The sequence below is a fragment of the Phyllobates terribilis genome, unplaced genomic scaffold (genome assembly GCF_046119375.1).
Source record: "Phyllobates terribilis strain yellow unplaced genomic scaffold, ASM4611937v1 Scaffold_2__4_contigs__length_985480577, whole genome shotgun sequence".
NCBI classification, from domain to species: Eukaryota; Metazoa; Chordata; class Amphibia; order Anura; family Dendrobatidae; genus Phyllobates; species Phyllobates terribilis.
The window spans coordinates 578,607,353-578,620,142 of record NW_027362762.1 but is presented as its reverse complement, the minus strand read 5'-3'; the positions used below and the strand labels follow the sequence as shown (position 1 = coordinate 578,620,142).

The 12,790-nt window shown below is 45.4% G+C and overlaps 1 protein-coding gene across 2 annotated transcripts in view; it reads right to left on the bottom strand.

The window, feature by feature from the left end:
- The window catches only part of SYNRG (synergin gamma), a 270,799-nt gene that overhangs the window by 113,274 nt on the left and 144,735 nt on the right, over positions 1-12,790 (bottom strand). For both annotated transcript variants that reach the window (XM_073666404.1, XM_073666405.1), the window contains exon 17: positions 7,261-7,409. In XM_073666404.1, the coding sequence (XP_073522505.1) occupies positions 7,261-7,409 (149 nt within the window). The remainder of the gene's footprint in view (positions 1-7,260; positions 7,410-12,790) is intronic.

Below are 12,790 nucleotides of genomic sequence, written 5' to 3'. Positions count from 1 at the left end.
TGAAGGGCTTCCAGGACTAAATTAAGCCGCCATGGAGCCACAACTGCCCTCCGTGGCGGAAACGGACGTGCGACTCCGCGAAAAAAAGAGCGCACATCCCTGCGAGAGGCAATAGCCTTCCTAAAAAGTGCAGAAAGAGCAGATACCTGTCCCCGCACCGTTCTAACTGCCAAACCCCTGGCCAGACTAGATTGCAGAAAGGCCAAGAAGATGGGGATGGAAAAAACCCTCGGGTTTCTTGAGGATCCAGAACACCATGAATAGAAAGACTCCCAAGTTCTGTGATAAATCCTGGACGTAGCTGGACTCCGGGCCGCCCGCAAGGTAGCAATGACCTTGGGCGAAAAACCGCGACGGGTCAAGATCTCGGTCTCAAGAGCCACGCCGTCAAACGAAGGGACCTCAGGTCCGGATGACGAATGGGCCCCTGAGTGAGCAAGTCCGGGCGAAGGGGCAGCGGAAACTGAGGTGCCGCCTGAAGAGACACCAGCGTCGAATACCATGTCCTCCGCGGCCAGTCTGGTGCTATCAGAATTATTGATACCCTTTCGAGTTTGATCCGTCGGATCACCAGAGGTAGTAAGGATATCAGCGGAAACGCATAGATCAGCTTGAAGTGACCCCACTGGGCCACTAGAGCATCCACCGCCACCGCCTCCGGGTCCCTGTGCCTGGACATGAACGTCGGAACCCTGGCGTTCAGCCTGGATGCCATCAAGTCCACCTGAGGAGTCCCCCAACGGGAACACAGGAGAGAAAACATTTCTGGATGGAGACTCCATTCCCCAGGGTCCACTTGCTCGCGACTGAGGAAGTCCGCCGAGATATTCAACACCCCTGGAATGTGAATTGCAGAGATTGCTGGAACTTTGGACTCGGCCCAGACCAGGATCCGAGAGACCTCCGACATGAGACTGGAACTCCTCGTTCCGCCTTGGTGGTTGATGTACGCGACAGCCGTAGCGTTGTCCGACTGGATCCGGACCGGTAGACCGCTCAATAAGACCGTCCAATGTTGGAGGCAGAGAAATATTGCTCTCAACTCCAAAATGTTGATCGGGAGAGACGACTCTTTTGGCAACCAGACCCCCTGAATCCAGAGGTCGTTCCAAACTCCCCCACAGCCTGTCCGGCTGGCATCGGTTGTCACCACCGACCATCTCGGAGGAAGGAAGGATTTCCCCACGGATAGAGTCTCCGGACGTAACCACCATCCAAGAGATTTTCGCACCCTGCGGGAGATAATGACCGAGCGATCCAGAGAAGTTAGCGATCGATCCCAATGGGTCAGAATAAGGCTCTGGAGATCCCGGGAATGAAATTGTGCAAATGGTACTGCTTCCATAGTTGCCACCATTTGACCCAGAAGGCGCATGCATTCCCGAAGGGACATTGACAACGCCGACCTCATAGCCTGGACCAGAAGACGAAGGTTCGTCTGTTTGACAGGAGGCAGGGACACAACTGCCCGAACAGTATCGAACTGCATCCCCAGGAAAAGAATGGACTGTGCTGGCTCCAATGACGATTTCTTCCAATTGATCAGCCACCCGAAGTCCATCAGGTACTGAAGGGAGAGATCGCGAGCCGCTATTGCCTCCTCCGCTGTGGGTGACACTATGAACAGGTCGTCCAGGTAGGGGAGGATTGTAACCCCCTGTCTTCGAAGAAGCGCCATGAGAGGAGCCAGAATTTTTGTAAAAATCCTGGGAGCTGAGGCCAACCCGAAAAGCAGGGCCACAAACTGGTAATGGGCTTGACCTATAGCGAAACGCAAGAAACGCTGGTGAGCCCTGCCGATAGGGATATGCAAATAGGCGTCGCGGATGTCTATGGATACCAAGAAATCGTACTGCGACAGGGTCGCTATCACCGATCGGAGAGACTCCATGCGGAACTTCCGTGTCCGGACGTAAATATTCAAATCCCTGAGATCCAGCACCGGACGAAACTTGTCCTCCTTTTTGGGGACCACAAAAAGGTTGGAATAAAAACCCTTTCCCTGGTCTTCCAGAGGAACCTGAACCACCACACCCTGCTGTAGGAGAGAGTCGACCTCCTGAAACAGTGCGGCAGCCAGTCTTGGCACGGACGGAATGCCCGTCAGACGAAACCTGTCTGGAGGCAGCGAATGAAATTCTATGAAATAGCCTGCCGACATAACCCGTGTCACCCAGGCGTCTGCTATGTGGGATGCCCAGATCGACCCGAATTGTAGCAGACGACCTCCCACCCGAGAGCCCTCGGGGGGATCCCTGGCGTCAATCAGCCTTAGCGGACTTTTTATCAACCTCCCGTCTGTCCTGACGGGACTGTTGCTTCCAAGGAGTATGAGATTTCTGGGCGGATCTGCCGGAGGATGAGGGACGACCCAATCTCCAAGAAGGCTGACTGAATCGTCCCCTGGCCCGAAAGGACCGAAGACCTCTGCCGGGCCCTGTCCTGCTGGCTGTGGATGCCACTGCCTTTTTCCCAGGCAGAGTAACATCCTTAGCTTTAGCTTTGGCAATTAGTTCCGAAAGATCTGAACCAAAGAGCTGACCGCCCTTATATGCCAGACTAAGCAATCCCTGTTTGGATACTGCATCCCCGGTCCACTGTTTAAGCCACAGAGCTCTTCTAATCGTGACTGCCGAAGCCTGAGCCCTGGACAGAATTGAAGCAGTGTCCAGTACTGCATCTCTGCCATAACACATAGCTTCTTCCATTCGCTGAAAAAGATTTTCCACTTCTGAACGCGAAGTCCCATCCTGCCACGCCGCACGCAGCTGATCCAACCACCGCAGAGAAGCCTCACCGGCCCACATGGCCCCCAAGGCCGCTCGGAAACCATGACCCGCGGCTTCATAGATGGATTTCACAGCTGACTCCGATCTTCTGTCCAAAGGATCCTGAAGATTGGCTCTCCCTTTAACAGGAAGCAGGGAAGACTTGGTCAGCTGAGACAGAGATATATCCACCTCAGGAGAGGGAACCCAATTAGTAACCATCTCCTTGGCACAGGGATATAGGGCAACAAAAAAACGCGTTCCTCAGAAGCGTTTATCCGGACACTGACGCTCCTTCTCCACCGCTTCGTTAAGTTCCTCATACGCAGGTAATGTAGAACGAACACGGCGCGTCTTTTGATACAGACGGCCCGACCTAGACGGTCTTGTCGGCTCTTCAGACAGCTCTAATACTTTCCGCATGTCCTTAATAAGCCCATCTACGCGACCAGAAAGAGAAACAGAGCGATCCTGTTGATCCTCCTCTTTGGACTCAGAAATTTAATCAACCGAATCTGTTGGTGAAACCGAAGCCTCTGATGCGGTCTGCGAGGGAGACAACGCCACCATAGTCTTGCGGCGCTTTTTACCTCGTGGCATCGGGTGTGATCTAGCTGACACCCACTGTCCCAGGAGACTAGAGAGACTATCAATGGAGCGAGTGAGCGCCTCCACCTTAACATCACTGAGCGTTGAACTTGATGTAGTAGAAGGCCTGAGTGTATCAGAGGCGTGCGACTGAACCTGAAACGGATCAGGAGACCGATCCGCACTCCCAGGCCCCTGATCCGACATGCCACCCACACCAGATGCCAGGATGTACAACAAGGATGGCAAAAAAGTGTGAAAGCTGCACAGCCTGTTTTCAAAACTCACTTTTTTTAATTTTTTTTTTTATATATATGCGACAGGCTCTGAAGGGTTAAAGCTCACCCTTAGAAAAGAGCTACCCCAGAAATGCCGAGCAAAAAATCAATAGGGGGAAACTCCCTTAAACACCATGTGTTTCCCCTAGAGCTCCACTTTTTCAGAAGGGGTTAACATCACAGCAACTATAATACTACGCAGCCTAAAAGGTCAGTGAAGTAAATAGCTTTAGGAGAGAAAGCGGCAGTGCTCACGAGGACTCCTAATAGGTAGCCTGGAGAGACAGCACTGACAAAGAACCCCAGCCAGAGGCAGAGGGGACTCACCGGTACTGCGGCGACCGCTCCTCCTAAGTGTGTGGACGGACGGGGAGCAGAGAGCAGGAGGCGCTGCTGGACGCCGGAGGGAGAAGCAGGGACCGCCAGCGCACGCTCAACCAAGCGCTTCCTGCCTAAGTAATGACGGCAGGAAGCCAGGAGACGCTAAGCCATGCCCCCCGCCAAAGCCCGCGCTTATTCAAACAACAAAAACGAGGGCAGAAAACTTCCTACCTCTATGAAGGCAGGAAGCAAGTCAATAAAAGCAAGAAAACGCGCGCCAATACAGGGAGCTTCCTGCCTCAATGAAGGCAGGAAGCAAAAAAGAAAAAGCATGCGCAAATAAAAAATAAAAATTACTGGCCTCCGTCTCTGCTCCCCAGTCAAGGCAGCGTCTGAAATAGACAAGAAACACACAGGCAGTACACTTGCCGTAGCCGTCAAAGATACTCTTTAGACCAAAGAGCACTTACCCGGCTGAACGCCATTTTCCAATCTGAGGTGACTATCCTATGGGGCTCCGCCTACCCACGAAGTAGAGAATCTGTGTCTCCCTTCCTTCCCTTCTGCTGCTGAAATATAAAAAAAAACCTTATACTCACCTGTACGGCGCCCCCCGGAGTCCTCCTGGTCCCCGGTGATGCTCACTCCCCAGCGGCCAGCGGTCACGTGAACTCACCATGGGAACATTCTCAAGAATGCTCCCACCAGTACAGGTGGTGAGCTCACGGGGGCTTATCAGCCGATCTTTAGCGGATGAACTCCAGTGACCTCCTGCAGCATGTATACGGATAGAAGTGATTTTACACTCCTGTCGGTATACAGCGCTGTCTTCTACAGCAGTGACGTCAGTGATTGCTGATGTCACTGCTGTAGAAGTGACCCGGATCGCCGAGAGACAATCGTTGGCGTAATCGTGGACAGCGTCGTTGACGGCAGACAGTTGAGGAATATGGTTGGTTGTTTTTTACATTTTTTTTTCAGAAGATCGAAGGCCTTGTGGATGGAGCACAATACAATTTATTTTTAAAACCGGGAGTTTTTTTATTTCATTAAAAAACTTTATTCTGGCCGTGTCTTTTATTGAAAAGGTGGCGATAATTTTACTACGCGGTTAGTAACGGGGGCGTTTTATAGATGCCCTCTATTACTAACTTGGGCGTCACATCAGCCACCAAAACAAGGCTGACGTGAACCCTAACCCCATTAACCCACTCGCCACCGCTACAGGGCAGAGCGGAGGCTAAGCGCCAGATTTGACGCATCGTATGGATGCACCATTTCTGGGACTGCTGATGGGTGATATTAATAGCCGCGGAGGGGGCAAGTATTCATGGCCCCTTCCCTGGCTAGTAATATCAGCCCGCAGCTGTCTGTTTAGCATTATCTGGCTAGATTTTAAAGGGGGACCCCACGTAAATTTTATTCTGGGTTCCCCCGGTAATCTAGCCAGTAAAGGCTAAACAAACAGCTGCGGGCTGATATTAATAGCCAGTGAACATTGTTGGCTAATGGCCCCTACCCTGGCTACTAATATCAGCCCCCAGCGGTTGGCTTTCCCTCTGCTGGTTATAAAAATGCCGTGGGAGCCCATGCCATTTTTTTTTTTTTTTTTTTTTTAATTTTAGGCTCTGTGCCCACGATCCAAATGTAGCAGCGCTTTGGACGCATATTTTTGCTGCGTCCAAAACGTTGCATTCTATTGAACGCAGGTAAATCCGCATGTGTTCACTGAACCATGCGTATTTACCGCATTCAATACATTCTAGTGATCAAATTTCTGTTGCAGAGACTAGCGACTCCGCAAAAGAATTTGATATGCTGCAGTCCTGAAAGATGCACTGCATGTCAGTGTCCACGGATGATAAGCAGCCTCTGATGCATGCATAGTGGAAATGGGATTTCTAGAAATCCCATCCACTATGTTTTAACATCTGGACGCTGCGGGTTTGACATTGTATAAACACGCAGCGTCAAACCTGGCTCCTGATCGTGGCCACGTACCCAAACTCACCCGTAGCATATCAATTTCTGTAGCGGACACGCTAGTCTCCGCTGCAAATTGACAGATTGAAGTGTCATTATATGCGGTGGATTCACATGTACCGACTACAAAAAAGTGCGGCATTAGAACACCGCTTTGGACGCTGCAAAAATACACTGCGTCCAAAGCGTAACTGAGTGCTGATCGGGGGGAACTAGTGGCTAACAAAACAGCTGTTATCTGTTAATAATGGCCAGGGACCATGTTTGCAAATGGCACCTTCATAGGCTAAAAATAGCAGTTCACAGCTGCGCATAAATTACATGAATGGAAATGCTAATGACCTTGGGCGAATGGGCCAAACCTAATTAAAGTAAAGAGTTAACTAAATACGGGCGGCACGGTGGCTCAGTGGTTAGCACTGCAGCCTTGCAGCACTGGGGTCCTGGGTTCAAATCCCACCAAGGACAACATGAGTCTGTATGCTCTCCCTGTGTTTGTGTGGGTTTCCTCCGGGTTCTCCGGTTTCCTCCCACATACTTATAGGGAATTTAGATTGTGAGCCCCAATGGGGACAGTGCCCATAATGTCTGTAAATTGTCTGTAAATTGTCTGAATTGTAAAGTTCAGTTGCCATTTGAAATGACTTTAGTTTTGTGTCATGTCTGTGATCTGCTTTTTTTCAAAAACAACATTAAACAACTGAATGAACATCCTCCGAGCCCGGTGATTCCATAATTTTTGCCAGGGGTTGTAGAAGCTCATGTGTTCTTAGTCTGTCTGAGAAAAGTCTTTTTTACCTGCTGTTATACATGCATTTAACAAGAGTTCTTAAAAAAAACAAAGTCTCTTCTGAATTCTTCACTATGTGCCTGCCTAAGCTATCTGCGTCCATCGCCATTGTAAGTACAGGTGAAGAGACCCAGCGTCTCACAGAGCCATATTTACAGCCACAGGCCATGGGGACAGAATAGTGTGAGATAATAAATGAATGTAATGCTCATAACTGATGCGGATTAACTGAATTACAATGGGGATAAAATGCCTGCATATATTTGTGTCACCAATTATCTATAAAAAAAATATCAACCTTAAATTTGCCTATGGCTTAACCATTTCAGGTTCTTATTTCTAGCCATGCAACTTTTTTCCATCACTGTTGAAGAAAACAAAAAGCTCTGTGGCAGTGTAAAATTCTCAGCAGCGTTCATGTGCCAATTAGACCACAATATATTTGCAGCACTAGATCTGCTCACAAGCAAAAAGCGACCTGTAAATGGTAATGTGTAGATTACGTCACTCCTAAAACATAGAAAATACTTACCATTAGGGAGGCCAGTGACATAAATCCTATAAGGTTGTTCCACAGTTTGTCTATATCCTTCAATAACAATTGCAGTTTCTCACTGCATACTGCCGTGGATTTTATACCCAATTCCACTCGCTTTGTTACTCTATACACCTCAATTACCCCTGTGAAGTCAAACAACAATATGGGTAAGCAGTTATGCTAATCCAACTTCATCATAATTTTAACTATTGTTTAAACCCTTGTGTCTCCAGACAGTTTTTGGCCTCTGATGGGGTGTTTTTTATTTTTTGTTCTCCGCCCTCTGGGAATCATAACTTTAATTTTTCTGTTTATGTAGGCTTTTTTTGTGGGGGGACAAACTATGCTTTTTTATGGTAAGAATTTGAAAAACATAATTTTTAAAAAATTAAACATTTGTGTGCAATTTATTGCAGAATGAATTGGTGTTTTATTGTCACAGTTTTGGAGTATCTGTAACTTTACATCACCTTTAGTTGTTTTCTTGAATATAGGAACGAACAAAAAAAAAAAGTAATTTGTAATTTTTTTATTTATTTATTTATTTTTTTAACAGTGTGTGTTTATAAGTGTTATTTTTTTTAAGCTGAAATTGTTGGTGACATTGTAATAGCAATGATGCATAGTTTTATTTCCTTTTTTCATTAGTTTTTTTATTTTAAAGCTCCAATGATCAACTTAAACATAAAATCATCTAATCGTTCACATAATACACTACAATACAATACTACTATGTATGGCAAAACCCGAATGCCATGAATACACATATACAACCCACATCCTGGTGGAAACAAAGTCAAAAAAGGGAGTCCACTTCCTTCCGTCTAACCCATCAGATGTCAAAGTACCGATTATCTGTGGCATCACAAGGGTTAAGAGTAGGTATTGTACCTGTGTTCAAACATGGCCTATTTATCAGGTTGTCAGCTTTATGTTAGCATAAACATTACGCTGCAGGTGGCACAAGCTCACTACAAAGTCTGTGCCATCCACATGACGTAACCGTATGTAAGACTGCAGTAAATCACCTGTAAGCCTGATGAATGGCTACATCTCTTCCCCTCACATGATGTATATGGGAAGTCAAGCCTACAGCCAAAAGACTGGAAGTGAGAACTGTGATGCAAACCTAAAATGGTAAGGCAATGTTCCCACGGTCAGGAGCCGCTGCAGATCTCCTGCAGACCCCAGGATGTCATGCCAACCCATTGGCAACCCGCGGTCATGTGACACGGGTGCTGATGGGCGGGACTAATGTCGTCCTTTCCCACGGCCATGTTAAATGCCGCTGTCAGAGATTGTCATGTCTTCCTGTTAAGGGCACATGACAGCTGATCAGATCAAGTGTCATGTCCCCGGAAAGGTGCGGGCTCATCACCAGAGCCAGCACCAAAGCGGGAGACATGACACATGTCTTACATATATGGCACGTCAGAAAGGGATTAAACCATGTTAGGCTTGTTTAACCTCTTACTATTAAAGCCTTTTATCCCCTTCCTGACCAGGCCAAATTTTTTAAAATCTGAAGTGTCATTTTACTCTGTAACGTTTCCATGTACACCAGTTATTATAAGACTTTTTTTTCACACATAATACTTTATATTAGTAGTAAATTTAGGTTGATTCAATTTGCCTCAATTTTTTGTAAAAGTTTAGATATTTTCAGAAATACCGAAAGAAATTTCAATTTTCAAACTTTAATGCCTTTAAACCATATGGTCATAGCACACAAAATAGTTAATAAATAACATTGACCACATATGCCTACCTTACAAAAGCATAATTTTTAGAAAAGATTTTTTTTTTTTTGGATGTTAGAAGGGTTAAAGTTTAGTACCAATTATTAATATTTTCATTGAAATTTCCAAAACCTTTAGTTTAAGGAACCACTTCACTTTCAAAACAATTGAAGAGCCTACATGTAAAAAAACAAGCAATCAAAACCCTTTATCAACTGCACCCCCCTAAAAGTATTCAAAACCACATACAGAAAGTTTGTTAACCCTTCAGGTGCTTCACTGGAATTAATTCAAACTGGGAGAAAGAAATTAAAAAATTATTATTTATTTTATACTAAAAAGTTGCATTAGCCCACAATTTTTAAGGGTAAAAGAAGAAAATATACGCCACAATTTGTTGTGCAATTTGTCCTGAGCATACAGATACCCCATAAGTGATTGGAAATTACTGTTTGGGCACATAGCCAGGCTCGAAAAGGAAATGCCACTTGATTTTTCAAGTGTAAATTTGGCTGCAAAAGATTGTCGACACCATGTTGCATTTGCATAGACCCTAAGGAGCCAACACATTATACCACCCACCAGTAATATCATTTTGGAAACAACATCCCTCAAGTAATTTATGTATGGGTATGATGAGCATCTTGAACTTACAGGTACTTCACAAAATTAGACAATTTTGGGCCGTGAAATAGATTGTGGGGTCCATTTTCTCCTGAATACACATATACCCCACATGTAGTTAGAAACTACTGTTTTGGCACACAGAGGAGCTCGGAAGGAAGGAACATAATTTGACTTTTGGAGCAATTTATGCTGGAAAAGATGGTGGACACTATGTCTTATTTGTAGAGCCCCTGAGATGCCAATAAAACAGAAACCCACCACATGTGACCCCATTTTGGAAACTGCACATCGAGAAGTTAATCTATGGGTGTATTGAGCATGTTAAACGCACAAGTGATTTAAATAGCGCCAACATATTCCTTAGCACTTAGTCAGTACATATCCCTGCCCAATAATAAAGAGCATTATATTGCTCTACGCCAAGCACTTACCATCTAAATCTTCAAAATACATTAGTTCAAATAGAACCCCCTGACTGATCCATTCACTACAATGAGGCAGGAAGAGTTACGCTGGGCTCGGTCTGGCTTTTTTAATGGCAGTGTGTGTTTTTTCAGAGGTGCATAAAATTGTGGTCAACTGTGCTTTTGTGCATGCCTAAAATGACGGAAACAGCAGGTTCATAGGCCAGACAGAGCCCCAGGTGACCTTATCTGCCTCATTATAGTGAACTAGCTATTGAACCCGTTCTACATTTTTATTGGTGTATGTTCCGCTATCCTGGAATATGCACCCCCATCCTGGTATTTGTGCCCCCATCCTGGTAAATGCTTCTCCATCCTCTCCCATCGTGGTATTTGTGCCCCCATCCTGTTATGTGCTCCCCATCCTCTTATATGCTCTGCAATCCTGCTATGTGCTCCACAATCCTGGTCCCCCATCCGGGTATTTGCGCCTCCATCAAGGTCCCCCATCCTGGTATATGCTCCCCCATCCTGGTATTTGCGCCTCCATCCAGGTCAATGCTCCCCCTTCCTGGCCCCCCCCCATCCAGGTCCCTCATCGTGGTATATGCTCCCCCATCCTGGAATTTGTGCCCCAACCCTGGTCCCCCATCCTGTTATATGCTCCCCCATGCTGGTATTTGCACCTCCATGGTGGTACATGCTCCCCCCATCCTGGTACATGCTCCCCATCCTGGTACCCCATCCTGTTATGTGCTCCCCATCCTGGAATGTGCTCCCCATCCTCGTATTTGCTTCCACATCCTGGTCCCCCATCATGGAATATGCTCCCCCATCCTGGTATTTGCGCCCCCATCCTGGTATTTGTGCCCCCATCATGGTCCATGCTTCCCCCATCCAGTTATTTGAGCCCCCATCCTGGTATATGATCCCCCATCCTGGTATACGCTACCCCATCATGTTATGTGCTCTCCCAACCTGGTAGATGCATCCATCCATAAATAAAAAAACACTCCTACTTACCTTTCTAACGCTCCCCTGCAGTGTGTCGCCTGCGTTATTTTACTAAAATGGCACTGGACTCAGCCATTTTATTGAAGACATATGTGCAGAGTGTAATCAACAAAATGGCAACGGAGCACGCGCATGCGGATAACGCACTGTCTGGCGCCATTTTGTTGAATACACTCTATACATTTGTATTCACTAGAATTGCGCCGGATATCGTGGCATGCACAAGGCGCCGAATCCGGTGCCACACACCTCCTGCTGCCCGAGCAGAGGCCCAACACACTCCTCCCCCGGCAGGTATGTGCCTATGGCGTCGGAGATCGCGGTATGTGTTCAGTGCCTATGCACGTATTGCCATCTCTCCTCATCCCTGTCTGGGATGTGGATGTTTCGTTCTGTCTGTGGCTAAACTGAACAATATATATATTGTTTTTTTCAGGTTTTGCCACTATCACACACTAAAATTTTTTTTTTCACCCAAAAATGTTTTTGCATAACCATATTTTGAGAGCAATAACTGTTCTATTTTCTGCTGACAAAGTCAAGCCAGGACTTGTTTTTTGGGGGATTCATTCTTGTTGGAAGCATTTTTGTGTACTAAACCTTTCTTTAATTGCTTTCTATTCAGATTTTTGGGAGGCAGAATGAAAAAAACAGCAATTCAGAATTTTTTTTTTTAATGATGTCCAAAATGTGGTAAAAAGATGAGACAGCTTTATTCTTCGGGTTTGTATGATTACAGTGAAACCACATGTACGTGTTTTTTTTACGTTTTGATGCTTTTCCACACAAAAAAAACATTTTAAAGAAAAAAAAAATGTTTTTGCATCGCCATATTCTGAAAATTATGCATTTTATGACATTTTTCAATTTTCTGCTGACAGAGCTGAGTAGTGGTTTGTTTTTAGCAGGAGGAAATGAAGTTCTCAGGGATACCATTTTTTAATTTACATATGACTTTTTTATTACATTTTATTCCACAATTGTTCACTAGCATGATATATTTTTTCAGTGATCACTGTATAGTTGAAATAGTTTGATTGTTTTCTAGACCCGGAAGTGTCAGTACCAAATATGTGTTATTTATTTACACATAAAAATGAATATTTATTGTCACAATATTTTTGTGTGTGTGTGTGTGTATATTATATATAAATATATAATATTATATATACAGTGGTGTGAAAAAGTGTTTGCCCCCGTCCTGATTTCTTATTGTTTTGCATGTTTGCCACACTTAAATTTTTCAGATCACAAAATAAATGTAAATATTAGACAAAGATAACACAAAATGCAGTTTTTAAATGAAGGTCTTTATTATTAAGGGAAAAATAAATCCAAACCTACAGCGCCCTGTGTGAAAAAGTGATTGCACCCTAAACCTAATAACTGGTTGGGCCACTCTTAGCAGCAACAACTACAATCAAGTGTTTGCGATAACTGGCAATGAGTCTTTTACAACGCTCTGGAGGAATTTTGGCCCACTCATCTTTGCAAAATTGTTGTAATTCAGCCACACTGGACAGTTTCTGGGCATGAACCACCTTTTTAAGGTCATGCCACAGCATCTCAATTGGATTAAGGTCAGGACTTTGACTAGGCCTGAATTTCTTTGGATCGCAGCATTTTGTCTAGCTTTTGAGGAGCTTTTGGTCTACTTCACTTTGTCAGGCAGGTCCTATTTAAGTGATTTCTTGGTTGAGACCAGGTGTGGCAGTAGTCAGGCATGTGTGTTGCTGGGGA